At 46.2% G+C, this 27843-nt stretch overlaps 2 protein-coding genes, 4 non-coding genes and 1 pseudogene across 6 annotated transcripts; 3 read left to right on the top strand and 4 right to left on the bottom strand.

The window, feature by feature from the left end:
- Window positions 1-5339: 5339 nt before the first annotated feature.
- LOC124190245 lies at window positions 5340-8189 on the top strand. Its single transcript, XM_046582841.1, has 2 exons — window positions 5340-7518; window positions 7587-8189. Exons 1-2 carry the CDS (start codon window positions 5353-5355, stop codon window positions 8169-8171), a joined length of 2751 nt encoding a protein of 916 aa, XP_046438797.1. The 5' UTR covers window positions 5340-5352; the 3' UTR covers window positions 8172-8189.
- Window positions 8190-12167: 3978 nt separating this feature from the next.
- Window positions 12168-12241, bottom strand: Trnai-aau. The gene has a single exon. It is a non-coding gene; the product is annotated as a tRNA-Ile (tRNA).
- Window positions 12242-12303: 62 nt separating this feature from the next.
- On the bottom strand, window positions 12304-12385 carry Trnal-uag. Its single transcript has one exon. It is a non-coding gene; the product is annotated as a tRNA-Leu (tRNA).
- A 926-nt stretch (window positions 12386-13311) lies between these two features.
- Trnai-aau lies at window positions 13312-13385 on the bottom strand. The gene has a single exon. It is a non-coding gene; the product is annotated as a tRNA-Ile (tRNA).
- Window positions 13386-14394: 1009 nt separating this feature from the next.
- Window positions 14395-16251, top strand: LOC124190294 (annotated as a pseudogene).
- A 1909-nt stretch (window positions 16252-18160) lies between these two features.
- On the top strand, window positions 18161-24240 carry LOC124190293. Its single transcript, XM_046582920.1, has 5 exons — window positions 18161-20081; window positions 20177-20947; window positions 21013-23923; window positions 23982-24072; window positions 24131-24240. Exons 1-3 carry the CDS (start codon window positions 18161-18163, stop codon window positions 23595-23597), a joined length of 5277 nt encoding a protein of 1758 aa, XP_046438876.1. The 3' UTR covers window positions 23598-23923; window positions 23982-24072; window positions 24131-24240.
- Window positions 24241-24479: 239 nt separating this feature from the next.
- Window positions 24480-24553, bottom strand: Trnai-aau. Its single transcript has one exon. It is a non-coding gene; the product is annotated as a tRNA-Ile (tRNA).
- Window positions 24554-27843: the final 3290 nt, after the last annotated feature.

The following is a 27843-nucleotide window of genomic DNA, read 5'->3' as shown; positions in this document are numbered from 1 at the left end:
GCGCGTTGATTAGCGCAAAATATTATTTTTAGCACTTGCTCGTTTCTTAAATTTTATGATGATATTTATCGTGCGCTATTTAGCTTATCGCAAGCAAGTTATCCAGATCATTAGTGCAATGCGCGCTTATGAGCTAGATCTAGCACGATATTTTTGAATTAATTATTTGCGCGGAGTGAGCCGCCTAAAACAGTATAGACAGGTGGTTCTTCGCTCAGAAACGGACATTAGCGCTAAAAAGTCAAATAATTCGTGCTATATCTAGCGCTATGTCGCCTGTCCGCTATTTCAGGCTGCTGGCAAAGCGGAAATAACAGCATACACTTTTAAACGCATAGTAGGCTACTAATAATTTACTTGCGCTTCACTATAGCACGCGATGCCGGATGAACTATACTTTACGGAAAATTCATTTCGTCAGGTTTATTACGAAACGCGAAAGCAATTAAATAAATATGTTATTGCGCTACCTAACGCGCATCGCACTAAAATTTATTAAACAGGCGAGACAAGGAAAACGATTGTGGCGACAGCGGTCAGACAAGTAGCACACGCACCCGTCCGTTATTTAAGCGTAATCGTCGCCCATCCCGTTCTTGGCGGCTCGCTGCACGAAAAATAACGAAGTCAATTATTTCGAGCAAGAATTAGGGCTATCTTTATAAGCGCTCATGGCGCTAATGATTTATTTGTGCTTAACTTTTGCGGGATGTGCTAGACGTAGCGCTATCAAGTTCATTATATAATTTACGAAACCCGGATATCCCGGTAACAAAATATTTAGCGCGAAATATAGATTAGTCAAATATTTCGCGCTAGATCTAGACTGAATCTAGCGCGATGTAAGCTCGCATTGCGCTTGTCATTTACTTGTGATAAACTTGTGCACGATAAGCGAAATTTAGCGCGGTTATTTCCATTATTTTATTAGCGAAACGCGCAAGCGCTAAATTAAATATTCTGCGCTACTTTAGGCTAACGCACATCGCATTTAAGTAAATTCAACAAGCGCACTTCTCGAAAATTGCCGAACGACGGGTAGAAAAGCCGTCAACGACGGGTAGCCGATCAACCGGGACAGATCGACCGTCGTGAAACCCATCATCGGACTAATCTGTGTACGTGTCGTCGCCAGCAAGTGAATTTTATGGTTAAAATATTAGCGGGATAAATTTCATATGAAAATTTATGAGAAGGGTGCTCGTTTAGTGTGATGCGCGTTAAGTAGCGCACAAAATTATTTTAATCGCGCGTAAGTTATTTAGAAGAAAAAAATTAGCGCAATGCGCGCTTAGTAGCGCTATAGATCTAGCGCGATATTATTAAATTAATTATTTGTTTAGAGCGAGCCGCCCAAAACAGTAGACAGGCGGTACTTAGCGCTAAAATGGCGAACCGGCCCGCAATAATCGCTAAAAATAGACATGCGCGTGACTGTACATATCTATACAGGCCAATAGATCAAATTAGAGGCGCTCTTGTAGCCTATGTGTATGCGTCTGCAAGATGCGCAAAATTTAGCGCCATTAATTTCAAGCCAAAATTTACGAGAAGTGCGCCCGTTCATTTTACTTAAATGCGATGTGCGTTAAGTGGCGCTTAGCTTTTCGTAAATTATATGTGAAATGTATTGCAGAGAATTTAGCGCATCGCGCGTGCGTTAATCTCAATTAAATCATGTTGGTGTTCGACAAGCGCGCTTACATAGCGCTAGATCTACCACGAAATATTTGACTTATCGATTTTTCGCTGAAAATATTTATTTTAGCTGGTTCTCCTCGTTTCGTAAATGCTATCAATGAACTTAATTGCGCTAAGTTAACCCTTTTTCGACTGACTGGACGTTTTTTTTTCGACGGCTTTCAGTAGGGTCTGGTGGGACCTCGCCCTCAGACACGAGAGATTTCAAATCGGCTAAATTCATTCCTATCAAAGCTGATATCTCGAAATCCATCCTACAGAATTGAATTGCCTTACAACGAAAAATTAATCGACCTACCGTCTTTCAATGATAAAAAGGAGGAGAAATTAAAACGAGTATTTCTCGTGTTTTACCGAGTTTTCGGTGACGGGACATTTCTGGCCCGTCAGGCGGCTCTGATTGAAGTCTACACGAGAACCTTCGATCTGGACTGTCGGGACATATAAGTCTCCGCCAGATATGTCCCTCCAGGCGGCTGCAATTTTATCAAAAGCCCGGCCAGATTTGAACCACCAGGTGGTTGGGCACTTTTTCAAGTATTGATCAGTGGTGAGCTCCTAGTGTAACGTGCACTGGAATGATCTGAAATTCGGGAGAACGCCAGTGTTGTGCTGGTTTTCGGAAGTGTCCGGTTCATTTCGTTAGTAGGATCATTTCAGGAGTCAGAATTGGTGATGCCGGCGCTTAGTAGATATTTGATAAAAGGGGACGAACCGCCCTGGTTAGAGATGTCAGAAATTGTGAGGTTTTATTTGTGTTCCTCATTAAAAAAAAACAAAGAAGTAGAGCTGACCAGCCAGGCAGGCGCGTTCGAAAGAAATGGGATCGAGCGATGGTTGGATAGATATCGAAGGGAAGGCGAAAGAAGCGAAGAGTTAGCGCGAAATTTCTTTAGTAGCTTTGACGCAAAAACTTTGGTATCGACGGGGAGCTTTGGGAAATGGAACGAAGACGCAGAATGGGAAGTTGTCCGATTCGGCGTTAGTTGTAGTTTCATTTCCATCGTAGCTGAGCTCCTTTCCGACCATCAATTGGATTTATTTTGATTCCGCACGGGCATATATGAGTTCGAGAGCATGGCGGGTGAAAGAAATGAATTCGAAGTTGTGTTTGGATGGGGAGCTCTGTTGGAATGGGTCAAAAACGAAGAATCAGAAGTGTCCGATTCGGGGTTACTAGTTTCATTCCTTGTGGCCAGAGCTCCTTAACCTACCCGCCGCTTCAAATGAATTCAGCTTCGATTCCGTTGCATCGCTTCTCGGTCTTATAGTACCCACCTGTTTACGGCCGGAAGATATAAATCCGAACCGAAAGATTATGAGAGAGACGAGGGTATCGACCCGCGAAAGCAATTTTACCCTAGGAAGTCTGAAAGTCGGTTGCTTAATCAGGAAGTGAATACCTGATGGTGATGGTATTATTAATTCTTCCTTGATTACCGATGGAACAGCAAAGCGAAAGATTGGAGACGAAAAGAGGAGAGTTCATCACCAATTCGAATCTTAGTAGTTTTCATCTTTCGTGTTCTACTCACCGGTCCAAGATCGTGGAATTCCACTTCTGTACACAGTTCGCATAATGGTTTTAAATGATGGATATGGTCGAAGCGGTCGGTGAATGGTTCGAATCAGAGACGAAAGCGTTTTGGCAGATAACTCCTTACACGTTTATTTGGGCTGGTCCCCGTGCCCATTGCAGTACCGGGCGAATGCGCCAGGCGCCGAGTCTTGAAAAATCGAACCTTGCCAAGTCCCGACGACGGGGTAGTGACGTCGTTGCCGGGACTTGGATGAATGCGAGCTTGTGGAAGACAAAATAATAGACGAACGGAGCAATTCATCCTGCTGAACTTTTTGTTCGAATACTGATGAAACTTAAAAACATAGTAATCTTTCCAATACAAGAGTAACTCCGATTCATTTGCCCGATTGCCGGGTTTTTGGCCGCCTAGAAATGATCCTGATTCAACCAGAAATCTTTCCGGATTTATAGTGCCCGTTGGGTGGTCAGCAATGCCTCTTTTCTTGTCTTTTCTGTGCGTTGATCACAAATGTGCGGCAATCTGCGGCAGATGTGAAAAGCGCTGGATAAGATGAGAAACAAACCCCGTATTATTGAATGTGCATGCATGTCCCAGCATGAGGAGACCGTCGAAATCAAATAAAATTGGATCCTTTTGGCCAATATAGAAGCCTTGAATAAACATGGCAATAAAAAATAAAGTCCTAAGAGTTTTTTGGAAGTGGCGTAGAGATGAATGTCTCGTGAATTGGCTCCTAATTTATCCTAGAGCCGGGTGCAATTTCGATTAAGCCAGAGCAGACTGGCCGGTTAGAGATGTCAGAAATTCAAAGTTCAGAGATGTCAGAAATATATTGGTTAACACGGATGAAAGCAAAATGAAGGGGTGGTTGTAATGAATTCCCCTGGGAATTAGCGAAAACAGAACGGGAAGTGTCAGTTCTAAATAGTTTTTTTCCAGGCGGTATTTTTATTCCGTTCCGGTCCGTGTAATCGAATGAAATGAATTTGAAGCCGGTGGTTGGATAGATATCGAAGGGAAGGCGAAAGAGGCGAAAAGGAAAGCGCGAAATTTCTTTAGTAGCTTCGACGCAAAAACTTTGGTATCGACGGGGAGCTTTGGGAAATGGAACGAAGACGCAGAATGGGAAGTTGTCCGGTTCGGCGTTAGTTGTAGTTTCATTTCCATCGTAGCTGAGCTCCTTTCCGCCCGACGCTCCTTATTTATTTTTATTCCTATCTGGGTGCCGCGCGACTTAAGTGTCCGCGATGCCTCAAATACAAATAAAAAAAAGGGTTCAAGTGAATTTGAAGCCGGTGGTTGGATAGATATCGAAGGGAAGGCGAAAGAGGTGAAAAAGAAAGCGCGAAATTTCTTTAGTAGCTTCGACGCAAAAACTTTGGTATCGACGGGGAGCTTTGGGAAATGGAACGAAGACGCAGAATGGGAAGTTGTCCGGTTCGGCGTTAGTTGTAGTTTCATTTCCATCGTAGCTGAGCTCCTTTCCGCCCGACGCTCCTTATTTATTTTTATTCCTATCTGGGTGCCGCGCGACTTAAGTGTCCGCGATGCCTCAAATACAAATAAAAAAAGGGTTCAAGTGAATTTGAAGCCGGTGGTTGGATAGATATCGAAGGGAAGGCGAAAGAGGTGAAAAAGAAAGCGCGAAATTTCTTTAGTAGCTTCGACGCAAAAACTTTGGTATCGACGGGGAGCTTTGGGAAATGGAACGAAGACGCAGAATGGGAAGTTGTCCGGTTCAGCGTTAGTTGTAGTTTCATTTCCATTGTAGCTGAGCTCCTTTCCGTCCAACGGTTCTTTTGAATTGATTTTGAAGTCTTCGAGGCGCTATTAGTGCCCGTGTAATTAAATTTTACACAAAGCCTCTTGTACTTTCTTATCCGTGCGTTGATTACTGCTGTCTCGTGAGGAAACTCCGAAAGGCGGTGAAAGGCGCTGGATCAGAATCAGCCCCGGTAACTCCTGCATGTGCATGCTTTTCCCCTGCATGATAAAATAAGACCGTCGTATAAGGCTTAGGACGTAAGGCAATTCGTTATCCTTTTACCGAATTCACAAAGACTAATCGTGCCTTTTTTTCGATTCTGTATTTTCAGATTGATTAAAAATGGCGAAAAATAAAAAGAGAGACCCAAGATATACCAAGTCGAGAGCCGTGAAAAATTCAGCCAAGAAAGCCGCCGCCGCAGCTGTATTAAAAAGGAGGCAGCTGAAAGAAGAAAGAGAACGTTTAGCTGGAGATCAAGAGCTGGTAATCGATTTTGATACTGTACCGGAGGCTCAAGATCAGGAGGAGGAGGCGGTTGCCGTCGAGGAGCCGGTCGAGGAGCCGGTCGAGGAGCCGGTCGAGGAGCCGGTTGAGAAGCCGGATGAGGAGCCTGGTCAGGAGTTGGTTGCTTCGCAGCGGCCGGAACTTGATCAGGATCCGGAAATAGAGGATGAATCATCTGCCTCAGAGGATGATGAACAAAAAGCTGGGACAGAAGAAGAGGAGCCGGTGGTAGAGCCATTAACCCCGAAAGACGTTACAGTTCAACTTGAACGATTGGATCTATCACCGGCGACGCTTCAAAGACTCAAAAGAGTTCAAAAAGCGAAAAAAAGAAAGGAACGTGAAGACAGTTCAAAGAGTGGCTCCTCCCCACCAAAACGAACCAGAAGTCAGACCCGAAGACCAATTAGTGCAGGGTCTTCTTCTGAAACGGCCGATCCCGATGGTGAAGTAACACGGCACTACACAGGGAAAAAGGTCGGTCTCACGAACGCGACTTTGAGGTGTCGTGGGCCTCGCGTTCTTACAGCGCATCCGTTCCGGCTGGCCAAAAAAATGAACTCAGATTCGGCCAAGCTGAACATGCAAAAGAAGGCCGATGCCAAAAAAGTCGCCCAACATAAAGCCGTCAACCGGAATTGGAAAGAATGCAAAGTCTGGGGCGACGTTGGGAGACAATCACGGGCTGATGATGATTCACCGAGGCCTCAGTTCCAGGAAAGGGCAATTCAGTTTGCACCCCTAGAAGAACCAGGCCCCGTGTTGAGTCAATTCAGTCGTTTTTTGACTCCCCTCGGAGTTTTTAAGTCGATGCTTGGTGGTGAGGACACTTTGTACCTTCTTCGGGAGGCAACAAATGACTACATCGCTGAATTCTGGAATTCAAGGAAGACGCCACCGTCTCGAAAAGTGGGTGGCAAGCCTGAAGGCAGGTTAATCGGCCCGCGGTTGCCTGCTGGAGGTTTTGTCACAGACCACGAACTTATAGCCTTCTTTGGCATACAGTTCTTGATCGGATATCACCGTCTGCACGAGCTGTCGATGTTCTGGGAGCAGCAACCAGACACTGGTCTCGTGCTCGGAATAATTCAACAGGCCATGACTCGCGAGCGATTCAAATTCAGTTCTAAACACATAGCTTGCGCAAGCCCATGGGATGATGTTGACCCTAATTCTGACGACCCGGATCAGGATCCAGAGCGACCGGATCCTATCCGTAAGATCCGTCCTCTGGTCAAAAGACTCAATGGACGCTATCATGAGTGTAGAAAGCCTCCTAGGGGTCACAGCATCGACGAGTCTATGGTCAAATACAAAGGCCGCTCAATGCTGAGGCAGACGATGAAGAACAAACCGATCAAGTCTGGTTTCAAAATTTGGAGCCGCTGTTGCCATCGTGGGTATACCTATAAGTTTGAGATCTATCAAGGAGCTCGCTTTGGGGAAAAGCAAAAAAGATCTCGTAATAACGAGGCGGTGGAGAGAGTTGTCGTTGATCTTTGTCAACCCCTGACAGATCAAGGTTTCGTAGTGGCCTTTGACCGGTTCTTTACGAGCATTGCCCTCTTGGACAAGCTCCGCGAGAATGGTGTCAACGCCGTTGGAACGATTCTTCCAAGTCGGGTCAACCAGCCCATCATGACGAAGAATGAGTCGAACCTAAGGCCGGACGAATTTGCAGCCAAGTTCGGTGGTGAGCCCGGAACATGCCGAAAGGGAATCTTCGTATGGAGAGACACTAAGGCGTTTCGGGTCGCTTCCAACTATCACGGCTCAGATATTGTCAAGGTCAGGAGAAAGCAGCGTGATGGTTCGTTCCGATCCAAGTCTTGTCCAAAGGCTATTGACGATTACGTCAATAACATGGGCGGTGTAGACACGGCGAACCAGCTGCGTTCTTACTACGAGAGAGACCGTAAAGCCAAAAAATGGTGGCACCGTCTCTTATACTCTCTCTTGGAGACATGTCTGGTGAACAGCTGGATATGCTTCAATGATATGGTGAGATCACAGATGGAGGAAATTAAAACTTTAAACACACAATAATTTCCGTTTTTTTCTTGACTTAGGTCGAGGAAAATTATCTGGAGACTTACGAAGTTCAGATGCCGTTTCTCGAGTTCAAACGGAACGTCACGATGGGTCTTTTGTCCCACGCCCTGAACGAAAATAAAACCAAAGCTGGTCGAGCCGGGCGAATGATGCCAACCATTCACCCTTCCGCTGAACCAGGAGCAAAGCGGCGGAAAAGTCGACTGAGTGTAAGGGACGACATTCGGTTAACTTGTGTGGGCAACCATCTACCCATCTTTGGGGAGGCGAGAGGCAGGTGCGAGTGGTGCCAGGCAACGACACCAAAAAAATTGGAATCAAGACCATTCTCAAAGTGCAAACAATGTAATGTGTTTTTGAGCCTCGGGAAGAAGAGAAATTGCTTTGTCGAGTATCACGATGATAATTACACATCTGTGGAGGCTCCGCTGGACGAGGTGGAAGCTGTCTATTCCGCTTCGGAGGAATCAGACGGCCAAGCTTCTGACCATGAGCCAACCAACAAGGAGTGTTCTTCTTCATCCGCTGATTCCGACGAGCCAGAAGACCCTGATTACCGTGATGGATTTGTAATTGATGAATATGATGAATTCCAGCAATAAATTTGTGTTTTGTTCGTACGTCAGTGTGCATTTTTACTCTAAAGTGCGGCTACTTGCCAGAGTGGTGACCGACGAAGGATCTGACTGACTTTTCTAATTAGAGATCCTATTCCTTTTCATAAGGAGCCGTCGACTGGAAAGACCCCTGGTCGATGGTAAAGACCTCAACGTCAGGCGGGGCGCCTTTCATTCTGCCAGGTGAATGAGAGTCAAGCCCGCCTGACGGGACACATAATCGTATTCGTTGTCGCGTCCGTTTAATTAAATCGTGCGTGAATATCCTATGTCAGACAATGCGTGAACATCTCTACCCTACAAATTTACCGCCGGAGGCCAATTGAATCAACAAATGTTAGACCATCACAGCAGCTGACGGTGTAGTGGCTATGGCTCTGGCTATAAGATGTCAAGTACGGTGGTTCAAGCACACTCCCGCCTACATTGCTTATCGGGAATAACGGCGTGTCAGGGGATGGGTACGTGCATCCAAGAAGCGGTACCGACAATATATCGTGATAGAAAATTTTTCACGCAAAAAACACGGCGTTGACGCAAAACAATGTATATATATTTTAAATGATAAAATTTTTAAGTGAAATAGCATAATGATTCTAGCACTGGCTTTGTAAAGAGATTCATGGTTCTTTTCCAGTGATAGCCTTACTTTTTTTAAGGATAATTTTTTTTACGGATGCTTTTGTTAGCCATGACTCAGACAAGTCAAAATTTCGCAAAAAATTTTTTTTTAAACAAAACTAAACAGTAAAATAAAAGAATATACATATTGAAAAAAAAACAGCCGGAAGCAATGCGTGAAAAATTCTACTACTAATTTACCGCCGGAGGCAAAACGTTAATATCCTCTATCCTGCAAATTTACCGCCGGAGTCAATATAACACAACCTCTACTCTGCAAATTTACCGCCGGAGGCTTTGTGTGAATATCTACACATTAAAAATTTACCGACTTTTTAAGCAACGTATCCAAGCTCCAACAATGAAAATGGGAAGAATTTTCAAAAAATGTTTTTTTTCAAATCTTGAAGTAAATTTGATAATTGCTTTACGCTAAGGTTTAAGTTTTTTAAAGAAATGCTAAGATAAAAAGAAAAAAAATTCTCAAAATGTACAACCCTCAACATATGCTCTGCGACTTAAGGCTGTGTCTGAAATTTTTTATGTAACCCATACCATTGAAACAGAAAATTTTTTAGAAAATTATGAAAGGGAATATAAACGTTTGGACGTTTATGCTGTGAATTGAAAAGGGATAAAATAAATGTATAACAAATATAAGGAGGCAATGTAATAAAAATAAGGACAACTTAAGACATGGCTTTGTCTGTTACATGAAAAAGTTTCAGACACAGCCTTGTCTTAAGTCGGAGAGGACATGTTGAGCCGTTTCAGTGGATTTGCCGCTTCGGAAGCCATGCTGATCAGGGCTTAGCCAATCTTGAGATCTTGCCAGCCATTGAAGACGACCCAGAATGATTTTTTCCAGGATCTTAGAAAAAGAACTGGCCAGACTTATAGGCCTAAAACTCTGAATCTCACTGTAGCTCTGTTTGTTTGGTTTACCGATTATATTGACTTTAGAAATTTTCCATTTATCAGGGAAGAAACTGAGCATAATGCATGCATTCAAAATTATCATCAAGTGAGATTTAATTACTGGCAGGCAATGCACGACCATAGCAGTCGTTAATCCATCAAACCCGGCTGCTGACTTAGTATTTAAGGAGCAGATAGCAGCATCTAGCTCCCAGTTCGTTATTGGAGGAATTGTGTCAGTCGTGGCTTCAGCTAATTTGGCATTACAGTTAGTTTCAATATCGTTGTGGTAGCAGCTGGATTGCATTGGAGAAGGAAAGAAATGATCGGCACAACCGTTTATAATTTTGGATGGGTCAGAGGTGGGGATACCATTAATTATTATCGTATCAGGAAGAGAGAGATAGTTTTCTTTTTGTTAGTAAAATCCGATAAAGCTTTAAATGTATCAGTATTCGTTTCTGCTGTCCGAAATTTAGCAAAAGACTTATTCTTTGCAGAGCGAAGTGCTTTTTGATAAATGGAGCGTGCTTTTTTGTAATTATTACTATTTTCGTTGGTATGGGATCTGGAAAGTAATCTGTAACTATGCCTGGCCGAGTTGCGCAAAAGGCGCAGCTCGTCCGACCACCATGGCATATTACATGAAACGATTGGGGCAACACGAGGAATTTTAGAAAGCATAGCACACTTTGCGATTGACAAGGAGATTTTATCAACTAATTCTTCAATTTCAGAGATAGATGGAAGGCAAGGTGGATCTTGCCACTGCTTCGCTTGCACTTGCTCCTGATTAATCAAGCACAGTTTCGGAAGAGGGGGAATTGAACATTTAGCTCTAGGTGGAGCTGGTTTCACCAATCTCACTTCAAACAAGATGTAAGGGTGGTCTGACAAGGATGGCATGGACAAGAAAGACCAGGACTGTATATCAGTTGTAATACTGTTCCATACAGGGTTTCGCGCATTTGAGTCAACTCCGTATACCACGTTAGTGGAACCAATGGAGTCAAAGATTGAGGTAGCCGATGAAATAAAAGCTGGCTCAGACGGTCTCAAGTAGAGCGAACAGATACAAGAGGGCCATCAACAGTTTTTAATTCAATACACGCCACATGATTGTCAAGTGTGATTGTCAAAGAAGGTCAACACTATCAATATTGGTATTGTGCCCTAAGGTATCGACATAGCAGATTAGTCATGGGACTCATCTAGTTGTTAATTCGTGCTTCGTTTGTTTTAAATGTTAGTTACGAAATACTTTACAATTTAAACTTGTAACTCTATCTTTTGCACTCAACGACTTTTCCTCCATTACACTGCCCCGTAAGAAGATCGAACTTATGACCTCCACGTTATTAGCACAGCGCTCTAACCAACTGAGCTAACAGGCCTCACATCGATACTTGCCCAAGAACGATTGAAAATCGTTAATACACCATCAAATGTAGAGATTATGACTGTGAAGGGATTCGAACCCTTGCCTCCGAAGAGACTGGTGCCTAAAACTTTGGCCATAGACCACTCGGCCACTCTATCATTATTGGTATTGTGCCCTAAGGTATCGACATAGCAGATTCGTCATGGGACTCATCTAGTTGGGAATTCGTGCTTCGTTTTTTTAATATTGGTTACGAAATCCTTCACAACTTAAACTTGTTCCTCTATCTGTTGCACTCAACGACTTTTCCTCCATTGCACTGGCCCGTAAGAGGATCGAACTCATGACCTCCGCGTTATTAGCACGGCGATCTAACCAACTGAGCTAACAGGCCTCATATCGATATTTGGCCAAGAACGATAAAACATCGTTAATACACAATCAAATGTAGAGATTATGACAGTGAAGGGATTCGAACCCTTGCCTCCGAAGAGACTGGTGCCTAAAACCAGCGCCATAGACCAATCGGCCACACTATCATGGTTGTTATTGTGCCCTAAGGTTTTTACAGAGCAGACGAGTAACCTGAGCCCCGTTCAAATCCGGGGAACTTTTGTCTAGCGTAAATTCGAACTCTTTTGCTATTCGCTTTTCTGTAGCTTAATCATCTGCCCGTAATAGATTTAAGCATGGGAAATCTGCCCAGTACTTTACTTTAAGATTATCACGGCGATGCTATAGACATCTGGTGGTGATGCTGTATCATCAAAGATTGCGTCATCACGGCGACGACATCTGGTGGTGATGGGCATGTTTGGGCATGTTCCATTTTGGGGGAGGAGCCTGTGTTGACACAGACACAGGCTCCTCCCCCAAAAATGTCCGTGACAGACACAGGCTCCTCCCCCAAAAGCTTGCTGTTTTATTATATATGGATTATTCATGGGACTCTTCTAGATGGGAATTCGTGTTTCTTTTTTTTTAATGTTGGTTACGAAATCCTTTACAACTTAAACTTGTCCCTCTATCTGTTGCACTCAACGACTTTTCCTCCATTGCACTGGCCCGTAAGAGGATCGAACTCATGACCTCCGCGTTATTAGCACGGCGCTCTAACCAACTGAGCTAACAGGCCTGATATCGATACTCGGCCAAGAACGATAAAAATCGTTAATACACAATCAAATGTAGTGATTATGACAGTGAAGGGATTCGAACCCTTGCCTCCGAAGAGACTGGTGCCTAAAACCAGCGCCATAGACCACTCGGCCACACTATCATTATTGGTATCGTGCCCTAATGTTTTTACATAGCAGATTCTTCATGGGACTCTTCTATATGGGATTTCGTGTTTCTTTATTTTAAATGTTGGTTACGAAATCCTGTACAACTGAAAATTGTTCCTCTATTTGTTGCACTCAACGACTTTTCCTCCATTCCACTGACCCGTAAGAGGATCGAACTCATGACCTCCGCGTTATTAGCACAGCGCTCTAACCAACTGAGGTAACAGGTATCATATCGATACTCGGCCAAGAACGATAAGAAATCGTTAATACACAATCAAATGTAGAGATTATGACAGTGAAGGGATTTAAACCCTTGCCTCAGAAGAGACTGGTGCCTTAAACCAGCGCCATAGACCACTCGGCCACACTATCATTTTTGGTATTGTTCCCTAAGGTTTATACACAGCAGATTTTTCATGGGACTCTTCTAGATGGGAATTCGTGTTTCTTTTTTTAAATGTTGGTTACGAAATCCTGTACAACTTAAACTTGTTCCTCTATCTGTTGTACTCAACGAATTTTCCTCCATTGCACTGGCCCGTAAGAGGATCGAACTCATGACCTCCGCGTTATTAGCACGGAGCTCTAACCAACTGAGCTAACAGGCCTCATATCAATATTTTGCCAAGAACGATAAAAAATCGTTAATACACAATCAAATGTAGAGATTATGACAGTGAAGGGATTCGAACTCTTGCCTTCGAAGAGACTGGTGCCTAAAACCACAGCCATAGACTAATCGGCCACACTATCATTTTTGGTATTGTTCCCTAAGGTTTTTACATAGCAGATTCTTCATGGGACTCTTATATATGGGATTTCGTGTTTCTTTATTTTAAATCTAAGTTACGAAATCCTGTACAACTTAAACTTGTTCCTCTATCTGTTGCACTCAACGACTTTTCCTCCATTGCACTGGCCCGTAAGAGGATCGAACTCATGACCTCCGCGTTATTAGCACGGCGCTCTAACCAACTGAGCTAACAGGCCTCATATCGATACTGGGCCAAGAACGATAACAAATCGTTAATACACAATCAAATGTAGAGATTATGACAGTGAAGGGATTGGGGGTTCCGGACATCTCGTACCCAAAAATTCTCGTACTCATTTTTTCAACCATCTCGTACCAGTACGAGATGGTGGTACGAGGTGGCATCTGGCGGTAGAGAACAGTACCGGCTGGTACGAGGTGGCTGCCATAATCTTCCGGCTGGTACGAGTTGGCTGGCAGAAGTTTCCGGCTGGTACGAGATGACTGGCAGAAATTTCCGGCTGGTACGAGATGGCCGGCAGAAATCTCCATTCTAGAGGGAGCCAAAGGGGAGCGCCGAACTGGATGTCCGGATGAAGTCCGCCTTGAAGAACGCCTAGCCGGTGACTGATAACTTAGTACGGCCGCGGCGACCTTATATACTGCGGCTCGAGCATGCGCCACCTTGTGGCCAGTACGAGATGGCAGTACGAGATGGCCGATAGAAAGGCAACCGGCTAAGTATCCCAGCAATTATGCCATGGTATAGGATGATTATGCTTGTAATTATTCACCCTTCAATAAACTTTTTAAGAATCTTTTTATTATGTTAGCAGTGTATTTCATATTTTTCCTCAAACTTATTTTAATGCAGGAATTATGGTTGCTGTATGGGTGAACCACACAGCAGACTAAAAAAGATCGGTAAACATTTCGTTAAGAAATGTTTGAAGTGTTTCGTTAAGAAGTGTTTTAAGAAGCTTTGTAAACATTTCGTGTGCTGCATAGAACAGGTAAAGATTGGTCTTAATTTGAATACCAATATTTTCATTAATGCAATACATTTTTCACAGAGCAGGCAACATCCCAATCCATCAGCTTCATGTTATACGGCCTCAAAGCTTGTATATACCAGACCAGGAGGTATTCCTCCAATACCTAATCATTGTACGTAAGCTCATTTTTCAGCTTATTATGGCATTCTTAACATTTCATTTTTACTTTGTTTAGATAAAGACTGAGAAAATGCTAGCCAGAAGCAGAAAAGGCATTATTGCCCTTGATTGTACTACATGCTCTTTCTTGGATTGTTGGTTTTCATTAGTTAACTCGTTGGCTGCCTCCAGTCTAAAAATTTGGTCTCGTTGTCAATTTAGTTTTGGCACCATTAGAAGTGTCAAGTGTGTTAAATTGTTTTTATTTGTCAGAATTCCATTCAACCTAACTAGCTAACTAATTTCTTTCATAGTTGAAATCTCGACTGGCAGAAGTATTTGGAACAGAAATTGTCAAAGGAAAAGTGTACAGTTTTGGTGGTGGTTCCAAGATCGCTGTTTTCACATGGCAAGGTTGTCTTTTAGAACTGAGAGGGAAAACAGAAGCGGCTTATGTGGCAAGAGAAACTCCAATGATTATTTATCTCAATACACATGCTGGATTAGAACAGGTAAAGTTACATGCAGATTGAATTGTATTACTTAAAAGTTTTCCAATATTTTGTTTTGTGTGTATGTTCTTAATTTATTTCTTCCTTAGATAAGGAAGAAAGCTGATGCTGACAAGACTAAAAGAGGCCCTATAGCCATAATCATTGGTCCAACAGATGTTGGAAAATCAGCAGTTGGCAAGTTGCTTTTGAACTATGCAGTGAGAATGGGTAGCAGGTAGACAAATTAAGAAAACACAATAAAACATTTTATATCTAAAGAAATAGAATCAAATTTGTTTATGTTTAAATAGGCCTATATATGTTGATTTAGATGTTGACCAGGGACAACTTTCCATTCCATGCACTATTGGTGCAATGGCAATTGAACATCCTGCTGATGTTGAAGAAGGATTTTCCCAAGTATGCCCACTAATATACCACTATGGGTACAAAGAACTGGGAGTAATGTAATGCTGTACAATTTACTTGTCACCAAATTAGCCCAAACAGTTGCAGAGAGAATGGAAGCAAATCGACAGAGTAGGAGAGAAAGTAATATTCATTCAATTATTCAAATTATTTAAATTTCTGTGTAGATGCTGTTAGTGGAGTAATAATCAACACCTGTGGCTGGGTAAAGGGCCAAGGGTATCAAATGCTTATTCACGCAGCCAGAGCGTTTGAAGTTGATCTAATAATCGTCCTTGACCAAGAGCGACTTTACAACGAACTAGTGCGTGATTTACCTGAAACCGTGAAAGTTATATTTCAACCCAAAAGTGGCGGAGTATGTTTTCATGCTTGTTAGTTATTTGTGTCATAGCTACAACTCTTAATTCTGGAATTATTGTTTGTGTTAGGTTGTGGAACGGAGTCGGCAGGCAAGAGTAGAATCTCGAGATCAGAAAATTCGCGAATATTTCTACGGATCAGCAGCCCAGTTTTATCCACACTCATTTGAAGTGAGATTTTCAGATGTTAAAATATTTAAAATTGGTGCGCCGGCCTTACCAGATTCATTAATGCCTCTCGGAATGAAAGCAGAAGATCAACTTACGAAATTAGTCACTGTTCAGCCAAGTATAGATTTTTTATTTAATTTAGAGACTGACAAATTTTATTTTTGACGTTCCCTCTATTGCAGGCTAGCAATTATTGCATCATTTGATTTCAATTAGTATGGCTGAATCCGGGGAAGATGATATTATTCAGACCAACGTTACTGGGTTTATTTGTGTGTAAGTTTTGACGTCCTAGATCAGATGTTATTTTATTTATGACATTTCGTGCATTTACAACAGGAATAACGTGGATTTAGAACGGCAAATGCTTACGGTGTTGTCACCTCAGCCTCGACCACTACCTCGAACCCGATTGCTTTTATCCGACATTCAGTATATGGACTCCCACTGACCCTATAAATTGAACGAACAATAAAAATTCTTGACAACCTTGTTATATCTGATCTTGTGTATTGTTCGTTCTGTAGGCCGTATGATTGCTCAAGTCAAACACTCACATATACATACATACAAAATTTCTCTATCACACATATTACACCCCTCACAAAACAGTTAAATAAGCCTCGCAATCGCGCAGGACGAGGTATCCTTTTTTATCTAACCAAAATTTATGTTGAATTAAGAAGTGGACACTTAATAATCCGGGCACTGTTACATTTGACGACACTAGTGAACTATCTCATATTTTCGAGAGGGTAGGAAGAAAAGGTGGAAAAAATATCCTAATGAATAAGATTGTTAAATTTTGCAAAATTCCCGTCGAAGAGACAAAAATATTCGGCAACTGAAGCCAAACACACAGAACGTAAGTTGTGTGTGGCATTCTGTTTGAAATACTTATCGATAAAGAAACGCGCGCAGTACACTGAATACGATCAGCTATCTATATCTATATCGGCCATCTCGTACTGCCATCTCGTACTGACCACAAGGTGGCGCATGCTCGAGCCGCAGTATATAAGGTCGCCGCGGCCGTACTAAGTTATCAGTCACCGGCTAGGCGTTCTTCAAGGCGGACTTCATCCGGACATCCAGCTCGGCGCTCCCCTTTGGCTCCCTCTAGAATGGAGATTTCTGCCGGCCATCTCGTACCAGCCGGAAATTTCTGCCAGTCATCTCGTACCAGCCGGAAACTTCTGCCAGCCAACTCGTACCAGCCGGAAGATTATGGCAGCCACCTCGTACCAGCCGGTACTGTTCTCTACCGCCAGATGCCACCTCGTACCACCATCTCGTACTGGTACGAGATGGTTGAAAAAATGAGTACGAGAATTTTTGGGTACGAGATGTCCGGAACCCAGGGATTGGAACCCTTGCTGGTTCGGCGGATGCTGTTTAGCTTTTGTTAATTTTAATGGCGCCACTTGTCCGACCACTGTTTAGCCCCATTTCCCCCTTTCCCCTGTCAATCAAAGTCATCTTCTTTGTGATATCGTCCTTTCCAATTTTTCTGAACTGAAGTGACTCTTGCCCTGACAGGTATTTTAAGTTGTGACCATGTTATTCCTAACCAATATTGATTTACCATGTCTGTGCTCCTCTTTTAGATAATTACTTGTATTCGCGTTTTGAGTATTGTGACCAAATTGTTCTGACGTGCAGTCTCAGACGTCGTCGACACATGCAATTTGTGACAAGGTGGCAATTCCCACACCAGTCCACTTCTACTTGTCCAGACCGAGTTATCATCTGGTCCTTCGAACCGGAGCAACCGGTATCGTTCTGAATCACGCTGTTCAGCATTTAATTCGACTTCGACTGGCGTTGTAGCAGACCTGCCCACGCCTTCAGCATTTGATTCGACTTCGACTGGCGTGATAGCAGACCTGCCCACGCCTTCAGCGTTTTGATTCGACTTCAACTGGCGTTGTAGCAGACCTGCCCACGCCTCTTCAGCATTTGATTCGACAACGACTGGCGTTGTAGCAGACCTGCCCACGCCTTCCAGCATTTGATTTTGATTTGCCTGCCGTTAAAACCGACCGGCCACGCTGATCAGCGTTGAATTGACCTGCGCTGTGGCGCCTTGACAAAGATTGTCTGCCGTTAAGCAGACCCGACCAAGCCAACGAGAACCAAGTTGGAAGGAACTGACCAGTTCCAGCTAAGAGGATCCTTGCCCGTCAAGCAGAGCCGACTATTCGACGAGAACCAAGTTGGGGAGTTCAGCTATAGACAGACGGTGTTCCAGGATCCTAATTTCACCCTCATTTGAACTGACTAAGAGCCTGCCGTTAAGCAGGCAACCCAGGAGACGAAGATTCTCCATCGACGAGCAGAGCTGCCATCCACTACGTTGCTGTTAGCTCTGATCCTTCGCTGTCTCCTAGCCCTTTTCATCATGGCGGAGGATATTGCAGCATTCACCATCGACCAATGCAGGGCCCGCCAGAAGGTACTGCGCTTTAAGATAACCGGATGCTGCACCCTTATGCGGAAGGTTATAACCAACAAGCTTTCACGCCGTGAAGCCACGCGCCTCCTGGATGAGGCTCGCACTCTCCTTGGTGATTCCGGCCCGATTAATGACCGTTTATTGGAGCTGTTGGAGGAGACTGAAGGAGAGCAACAACAAGAATCATTCCTGCGTTACGGAGGAGATGTTGACGCAGTGGCGGACGAGGTGGCTGCTTATATCTCTAGCCGAGAGGGGGATTCAGCCTCCGTCCCTGGATGGGATCCTACAGATCCGGAAGTCATCGCAGCCCGACAACGAGCCCAAGACGCCGCGAAGGTTTACGAGGAGGCTGCCAAAGCAGCCGAAGCAGCATTGAAGGACATGGAGGCAGCAAAACAGTCCGTTCAGGACCTAGGGGAGGAGAAAGGCTTAGATGGAGATCGAGAGGACGATTTTCGGTCGATTATCTCCGTACCCCGCTACAAACCGGTAGCACGAGTTCATGCTCCGAATGAATGGATCACCAACTATTGCAGTGGAAGAGAGAAGCCCTTCGTTTATTCCGGTGATCATCGCCACACATCGGTACGAGTTGATTTGGAGGTCTACTCTGGGCGCGCTCTAGATTGGTTCGAGTGGATCGACCTCTTTCACTCACTCGTACACCAGACCGGCAAGGCACCGGGAGAGAAGTTGGCGATTTTGAAGAGGAACGTACGGGGAGAGACGGCCGATTTAGTTTACGGATTAGGTGGAGGCGAGCTGGCCTACAAGGAATTTCTCCGACGTTTGAAGGAGACATGTGGCAGCCGTGCAGTTATCCGTGCAGCACACCTTCAAGCCTTGGATCGAGTCGAGCCTCCGACGCCCGCTACCTTCCGTAGATTTGCCGAAAAGGTGAGGACTCACCTCTTCAATCTCACCTGGATCGGGGAGACCGGCCATGCTGATTTGATCGAGCGGCTCACGCAGAAACTTCAGCCCCAGGATCGGTTGCACTGGAATGACGGCCTGCGTGGAGGATTGGAGCAGCGCACCATGAACGAGTTCGGCCACTGGCTATGTACGCGAGCGGCTGCCTACCAGAATGCTTACTCCATTGCCGCCGAACAGCACCAGAGGAGCAACAATCCAGCGCGGCCACCTCAGACGGGAAACATCCCGCATCATCAGAAGAGGCATTCACGGGCCCACCAGGCCTCCACCAATCACAGGGCCGGACCGGCTCGAGGGGCTCCTGCCCCTACCCCTCGTGAAGGAACGACACCAGCATCCAAGCCTCCATATTGTTTTAAATGTGAGGGTGAGCATCGGTTGGCTGATTGCCAATTCTTCAAGAATATGCCCGTGGCTGGACGAATGACCTTCATCATGGTGCGTGGCCTGTGTTACTGTTGCTTCGGCGTACGACATGGAGCTAGCAACTGTAGTTTCAAGAAAGAATGCGGCAAGGACGGTTGCAAGACGTTCCACCACCTTCTGATCCACACTGACCGGGGACTTCCGGAGAGAACGGGCACGTCACATTCCGCCAGAGCAACGTTCGGTACCATCGCCTTTGGGGTGATCCACCTCGACGCCCTGAATGCTGACGGGGAACTGGTGCCCATTAATGTCATGTTGGACGCCGGGAGCAACACAACTTTCATCCGTGAGGGATTGGTACGTTCGCTCCGGATTTTGGGCGAGCGACAGACACTTCGAGTTCAGGGAGTAGGTGATGCGGCCTCAACGCATCTTAATTCAGAGGAATTGTTCCTTCAGCTGAAGACGGCCTTCGGCGACATGGTGACCCTTAAGGGCTCAACCTTAAAGACCGTGACGCAGCCAGTTCCCGTGTACAATTGGGAGCAGCTTTGCCACCGTTGGGTCCACCTTAACGACTTGCCGCCGCTACGCAGTTCCGGCGGAAGGACGTCCTGATTGGTTTAAACCATACAACGCTCATCACACCGACAGATTATCGACTTGGAGCCGACGACGAGCCAGCAGCTATCAAGACCAGGCTTGGATGGACAATCCTTGGTGTGCTGGGATCTGGATCGACGACGGAGGCCCTCTGCCACCGTGCCTTTGCCTCATCAGACGTACGCATCACAGCGGAGCTGGTTGAACAACTACGACGGTTTTGCGACACCGAATCATTCGGTACCGAGTATCAGGTTGCCGGAATGTCCACCGAAGATCGACGGGCAGTCGCGAGGCTGGACGCTGAGACCAAGAAGCTGGATGTGGGTTACCAGGCCCCAATTCTCTGGAAGGATGAAGAGCCTCCATTGCTGCCCGACAACCGGAGTGTAGCTGATTCCCGTATTCGTCCGCTTTTGAACAAATTTGCAAGAGATCCAGCCTATGAGAAACACTATCGAGAGTCGATAACCAAGAACTTTGCCGAAGGTTATGCAAGGCGCCTGTCTCCCAGAGAGGTCGAGGAGCGGCCAAATCGATATTGGCTACCCCATTTTGCAGTGCCCAAGGTTGCTGGCCGTCCTGAGCTGCGGTTGGTGTTTGACGCAGCTGCTAAGTACCGCGGGAGGAGCCTTAATGATTACGTCACACCTGGTCCAGCAATTCAAAATCCGCTCCCAGCTGTAATTCTGCACTTCCGGGAAGGAGAGGTGGCGTGGTCGGCAGACATAGGAGCCATGTTCAGCCGGATCCGACTAGACGACATCGATCGACGCTACCTTCGATTCCTCTGGCCGGAAGAGGACGGAACATTGACAACGTGTGAGATGACCCGGGTGACCTTTGGTGTCTCATGTTCACGGCCATCCGAACGACCTGGAGAGCAGCAGACGACGCCGCCGTAGACCAGGGTGAGGCGGTAGCCGCCATCCGGAGGTACCTCTACGTGGACGATTACCTGGATTCCAGCAAGACCACTGACGAGGCGCTGCGCCGGGCGACAGTAGTCAACAAGGCTCTGAGCAGTGGCGATTTCCATCTGAATCATTGGGTGAGCAACGACGCACGCCTGCTGGAGCAGCTCTCTCTACCAGATCCAAAGGAGAGCGGCGTCAACACGGTCAACCTTGGCGCTGACGACGCCGAGATGGTCCTTGGCGTCACCTGGAGGCCAGCCACTGATGTTTTGGGGTTTCGTGTCCGGTTGGCAGAGATCAACTACACCCGGGCCGGGCTCCTTTCGAAGGTTGCCGGATTATTCGATCCCCTTGGCGCCGCTGCTCCAATCACCGTTAAGGCCAAGATACGACTACGCCACCTTGGCGTGAAAGGCCTGAAGTGGGAGGATGTGGTGACTGGTCCAGACCATGAATGGTGGGAGAGTTATTTCGATACAATGCAGCAGCTGAAGACGGTGGAATTTGCCCGCTGCCTGTTTCCGGATGAAGTCCGAATCGTCCGGACCGAACTGGACACGTTCGTGGACGCCTCTGAGGAGGCCTGTGCAGCCGTATGTTTTATCCGCAATGTTTACAGTGACCACCGAGTGATCGTGCGCTTCATCAAGGCCGTGACAAAGTTAGCGCCGCTGAAAACAGTGTCCGTGTGCAAGTTGGAGCTGAACGCTGGACTTCTTGGAGCGCGTTTGGCCCGTTTTGTGGAATCTTCATTGACCCGGAAGATCGCAGCGCGTCGTTTCTGGACCGATAGCAGTACGGTGCGCAACTGGGTTCGAGCGTTATCTGGTGACTACCAGGTCTACGTGAGCAATCGTATCGGTGAAATCCAGACCCTATCGGACCCTTCAGAGTGGCGTTTCGTCCCGGGAGTCCTAAACCCAGCGGATGCGGCGACCCGCTCTCAACTGGATGACCGGGCAATCCCAGCGTGGTGGTTGGACGGACCACCCTTCTTGTATCAAGAGGAGACGGCCTGGCCGCAAGACCTCCCCTGGACCTTGGAGAAGGCGGAGATGCGTGGGGCCCGCGCCCATGTGAGTGATGTCGTGTCGGAGAAGATAGTGCCATTCGACTGGAAGACGGTGAAGATAGCTGCCAGCGACGTGCCTACTCTCATCAGATTAGAGAATGACTATCTCGATCTCGTCCGACGGTGCCAGAGGGAGACCTATCCCGAGGAGATAAGCAGACTGGATCGTGGAAAAGTGATTCGCCCTACATCAACCTTGCAGCCCTTGACCCCCTTTTTGGATGCTGACAAGGTGTTGCGGCTTGGAGGCCGTCTCAGCAGAGCGAATTTACCGTACGAGGTTCTCCATCCGCCGATTCTGAATGGCCGACATCTGTTAGCGCGAGCAATCACCCGCGCCATTCATGAGCAGCTTCATCATTCCGGAACCGACATGGTGCTTGCCCAGGTGCGACAACATTTCTGGATCACAGCAGGAAGAGAGGCGGTCAAGAGAGCTCGCAACGAGTGTCTGGCGTGTCGGCGTTTCCGACCAAAAGCAGTGCTACAGATGATGGCGGACGTTCACAGGGCCCGGCTCGGTGCTCACCACACCTCCGTCGACTATTTTGGCCCCATTGACATCGCCTACCACAGAGGGACGGCCAAGCGATGGGGCGTCCTGTTAACGTGTTTAGTGACGCGTGCCGTGTACGTCGACGTGGCGATCTCTCTATCAGCCAATGATTTCTTGCTGGTTTTGCGCCGCTTCGTTTCTATCTACCGCAAGCCAGCTGAGATGTTCTCCGACAACGGAACTAATTTGACCGGGGCGGAGCGACTATTACGTGAAGAGCTGGAGAGACTAAAGAAGAGTTCGGCGTTGGAGACGGAGCTGAAAGCTCTCGGGATTCGATGGTGGTTCCAGCCAGCCCAGACACCCCACTTTGGTGGAACTCACGAATCACTGGTGCGTTCGGTCAAGCGAGCGCTCTACCCCGTGCTGGACAAGGAGTTGAACGGTCAGCGTAATCCGAGCGAGGAGATTTTTCGGACGCTCCTGTTTGAGGAGTCAGGACTGCTCAATTCCCACCCACTGACTTATGTCAGCTCAGATGCGGACGACATTTGGCCCTTGACGCCGAACGATTTTTTGAATCGCGCGCCAATTGCGGATCTTCCGGCGGGTGATTTCTCTCAAGCCTTACCACGGGACCACAACCGGTACGTTCAACGGATGGCGGACCGCTTCTGGGAGCTGTGGCATGGAGCATTCCTGCAGTCCATGACCTCGCGACGCAAATGGACAAGACCAGCCCGGAACTTAGCGGTTGGCGATTTCGTGCTCGACGATTGGAAGGATGCACCGCGAGGACGCTGGCGGACCGGAAAAGTTGTGAGAACGTATCCGGGAAAAGTTGAACTAGTTCGAGCGGTAGACGTCGAGTTTTCTACAGGGATTATGCGCCGTGGAGCTAATCAACTCGCCTTATTGGAACCAAGCTCACTCGCTCCGGAAGCCGGATCCAGTTCGGGGGAGAATGGTTCGGCGGATGCTGTTTAGCTTTTGTTAATTTTAATGGCGCCACTTGTCCGACCACTGTTTAGCCCTATTTCCCCCTTCCCCTGTCAATCAAAGTCATCTTCTTTGTGATATCGTCCTTTCCAATTTTTCTGAACTGAAGTAACTCTTGCCCTGACAGGTATTTTAAGTTGTGACCATGTTATTCCTAACCAATATTGATTTACCATGTCTGTGCTCCTCTTTTAGATAATTACTTGTATTCGCGTTTTGAGTATTGTGACTAAATTGTTCTGACGTGCAGTTTCAGACGTCGTCGACACATGCAATTTGTGACAAGGTGGCAATTCCCACACCTCCTCCTTTAGGTATTACCTTCATTGTTTGTTCTCTGTCGACTCCACTAAGTTTTATTGCTATTCCCAGGTTGTGTGTGTGTTTTGTTGTATATGTGCATGAGTGTGTCCAGGACGGACCACTCTTATTTTCCATTTCCCCATCGAAGACTGGTCTCCAGGTATTTTTACTTCTCGTGCTTTACTTGAATTGTTAGTGACTTCCTTTTACTCGAATAGGATTGATGATGATGGATGCCTGAGTATGTGTCGATGCTCTGATTCTGACAGTGACTTGATGTTACACGACAGACATTGAATGCTTTAAATACAGTCCACTTCTACTTGTCCAGACCGAGTTATCACTTGCCTCAGAAGAGACTGGTGCCTTAAACCAGCGCCATAGACCACTCGGCCACACTATCATTTTTGCAATTGTTCCCTAAGGTTTTTACGCAGCAGATTCTTCATGGGACTCTTCTAGATGGGAATTCGTGTTTCTTTTTTTTTAAATGTTGGTTACGAAATCCTTTACAACTTAAACTTAATCCTCTATCTGTTGCACTCAACGACTTTTCCTCCATTGCACTGGCCCGTAAGAGGATCGAACTCATGACCTCCGCGTTATTAGCACGGCGCTCTAACCAACTGAGCTAACAGGCCTCATATCGATGTTTGGCCAAGAACGATAGAAAATTGTTAATACACAATCAAATGTAGAGATTATGACAGTGAAGGGATTCGAACCCTTGCCTCCGAAGAGACTGGTGCCTAAAACCTTCGCCATAGACTGTTGGGAATAATACGCAACAAACAACGACGACGAGATCCGGACGCCGCGTATCTATAACGGCGCACTTACGCGACTATTGCCTAAGGAGCCCCCGATAGGTGGCCCAAACTCCACTCGTTATTTCCCTTCCCTCCAATTGTTTACGCCCCTCTAAATTTAGTGTACAATCGTCAGTGTGTAGAATATACGAGAGAGAAAAGGACACGGTTGTTTGTGTCCAATTTACTTTCTTCTATTAAAACTGTAAGTACAGGCCTGACACGCCGAAAATATTTAATTACAAGTTTTAACATGGTCCTTCGAACGGTTGTTTAATTCAATGAAACACCGTGTCCTCCCTCTCAAAACAAAAAAAACTCAAAACAAAAAACTGTGAAGCCGGTTGGGGCTACACAACACGAGACCCCCCAAACGTTGATACTTGTTCCCCTTTTGTTAATATTTGCCCAAATTAATTTAAATTGTAAGAACAAAAACGACGAGTAGGGGGGGGGGGGAACCTATGCCCAAAAAATTCATCAAATCCTTCTCAAATTTTTTCTCGCATTTCATTGTCGGGCTAGCCTAAGGGGGCGGCCTTGTTGACCCATTATTGGCTCACAGATGGGCCTACGCCAAAAAATCGTGCACTCTTCCCCTTCTTTTGTCTGTTCGTGTGTTGTATTTCCGTGTCCGTTTCTCTCGTTTTTTGTTGATGCTGATTTGTTGATTAGAAATAACATTCTTTTACTCTCTGTCTCAACAAATTATAGAGGAGCCGAAAGGTCTCCAAAAACTCAATCAATATAGGCAAACGAAGCCAACGAATCAAGAGAGCGCAGCTGCGCCGGGAAGGGCTGCTGCCAGCCTGGGTGGAACCATCACCTCGTCCACCACCGCGGGAGCCGATCCCGGACGCACAACTGCCACCCGGTGCCCTTGCTTCTCACGTGCAGCCAATCCTGGAGATAGAAAGAAGGGTTCTCAACGCGGAACAACTCGCCGAAGCTCTCCGCCCGAGATACTACGGCGACTTCCGCTACCGTCCAGTCGAGGAACCGGCCCCACAACCGGTTCCACCGCCTGCTCAGAATTTATTGCCGGACGTGATTGAGGAACCGGAACCAGCACCGGAGCCAATCCAGGCCCCGTTGCCCGACATCGTACTATATCCACAGCAAGGAGGAGTACGATCCCCAATTCGGCGAGTAGTAGGCCTAGTTCATCAAGAAAGACAGGAGGAAGCAGCAGCAGCTGCAGCCCCAAAAGAACAAACAGAAAGTGAGTCGGAGGAGGAGGACGAAATCCAGCTTTGCTACGAAAGCTCGTCAGACGAATCTACGGTCGAAAGCAGCGCCACAGCAGAAAACAGGCGCCATTTCGAAAGAGAGTTGGAGGCCAATCCAGCTCTCAGAAGAGCCTACGCCAGGAGCGAAGCAGCAAGGAGTCAACGAGGCCACTTCAACGCTCGCCCTGTCCGCTGCTGGTCAAGGAGAAATTCAAGAGGCACGGAATCGAGGAGGCCAAACGAATAAGTAACAACTAAATTGTATTCTTGAATATGGCGGCAATCACCGCTAAATACAATTGTTGAATGAGTATTCTTTGATTATCTGTTCTTCTTTGAAAAAAAACTTTCTCACATAAGGAGCCCGAGGAATCGGTGACTTCAAACAAAAAAAAATCTTTTTCTCTATCACGCTCACTGTAGTGGCACGCCGCAAGGGGCGCCACCAACAAAAAAAAAACTCTCTTTCTCTATCACGCTTAGTGTAGTGGCACGCCGCAAGGGGCGCCACCAACAAAAAAAAAACTCTCTTATCTCTCACTCTCAGTGTAGTGGCTCGCCGCAAGTGGCGCCACCAACAAAAAAAAAACAACAACAACAGTTTCGCTTAATTGAGTTGGCCAGCCCGGATTTTTTGCAAGGAGCCAAGGTATCGCCCTAGCTCCAAATTTAAATCGATTCTTTTTTCAGATTCATCCCAGGGAGCTCAAACAAAGTGGAAACAAAAACGGAAACGCATCCGTTCCACGAACACCCAAGGAAATAGGAAAAAGAAACGCGCAAATCAGTCAATAAGTGTTCAAAAAATTAAATTAATTCTCCATTTCTTCCTTTTTTCCCCCAGTCAACCACAACAGCTCTTTAAGAGCTTCACAACCAGGAAGAATGGTTCAGCAACTGAAAGCCTCAAGGTCAGCCACAAAAGGCCACATAACAAGAGCAATAGGCCTGATAAACGGATTCGCCAAAAAAGTGATGAACCCACTAGAAGTATCAAACCTAGAAACCCTAGAAACAAGATTGAAAATTCTCTTTGAAAGTTACCAAAGCGCAACAAAAGAAATCGTGGAGAAGTTAAAAGCGATCAAGGCCGCGCAGGAGGAGATTGATGAGGATCAGAACATCTTTCTCCAAACTAAAGATGAAGTATCTGGAGCAAGAATGATTATCAAGCGGAAGAGCCAAGAATGGTTGGATGATGAAAGAGACAGACGATTGTTAGCGCTAGTCCAAGCATCAAATCAAGCATCAAATCAAGCGCCCAATCAAGCAACAAATCAGGCACAGATGGCGCAACTCATTGCCTAAATCATGGCGGCCATTCCGGCACCTCCCGCGCCAGTAATTAACGTGACGGCAGCGCCAGCCCCAGCTGCAGGCATACAATCGATAAGATTGCCGCAGCGATAAATTAAGCACTTTGGAGGGGACGTGCTGGAATGGACCTGTGACGGACAGCCCGATTCTCCCCGCCGGGTCAGATGGGGCTTCCGCAAAATGATCCTCGCCATCGTCCCTTATCTTGCTCCCTAATACCTCCCTTATACCTGAGGCCCGTATTCCACAATCCTTTTCTTGTTTCATCATTTGTTTTCTCGCGACACAGTTAATTGTATCTCGCCTTGCTGGCAACTTGGCGAAAGTCACTCTCTGTCTTGTCGACAATAAAAACCTTTGAAGCGATTTAGTGGCGAATCTATTTTTCATTTAAAATCTAAAACTCTAGCGACGCGCATTTAGTGCCGCCGCACATTTGGTGCATCGACCTTGCATTCGAACTCGAATCTAAATCGTGAAAATCTGATGCACACCTGGTGCATTTGAAAGAAAATCGGAGCTTCTCGTGGCGTCCCTCGTGCGGTTTCCCGAATTTGCCCCCCAGTCCGCAAACTG

This window comes from Daphnia pulex, chromosome 3 (assembly GCF_021134715.1).
Source record: "Daphnia pulex isolate KAP4 chromosome 3, ASM2113471v1".
In the NCBI taxonomy this organism is placed as follows: domain Eukaryota; kingdom Metazoa; phylum Arthropoda; class Branchiopoda; order Diplostraca; family Daphniidae; genus Daphnia; species Daphnia pulex.
Note: the sequence above shows the minus strand (reverse complement) of the source record. Positions and strands in the feature narration are given on the sequence as shown.

What these genes read in the sequence shown, in the direction of transcription:
- LOC124190245 (XM_046582841.1), top strand. Translation starts at nt 5,353, where the DNA reads ATGGCGAAAAATAAAAAGAGAGACCCAAGATATACCAAGTCGAGAGCC. An exon ending in GGATATGCTTCAATGATATG is followed by an intron (nt 7,519 to 7,586) that starts GTGAGATCACAG and finishes TTCTTGACTTAG; the next exon opens with GTCGAGGAAAATTATCTGGA.
- LOC124190293 (XM_046582920.1), top strand. Translation starts at nt 18,161, where the DNA reads ATGGCGGAGGATATTGCAGCATTCACCATCGACCAATGCAGGGCCCGC. An exon ending in TTGGGAGCAGCTTTGCCACC is followed by an intron (nt 20,082 to 20,176) that starts GTTGGGTCCACC and finishes TCACACCGACAG; the next exon opens with ATTATCGACTTGGAGCCGAC. An exon ending in GGACGGAACATTGACAACGT is followed by an intron (nt 20,948 to 21,012) that starts GTGAGATGACCC and finishes CCTGGAGAGCAG; the next exon opens with CAGACGACGCCGCCGTAGAC.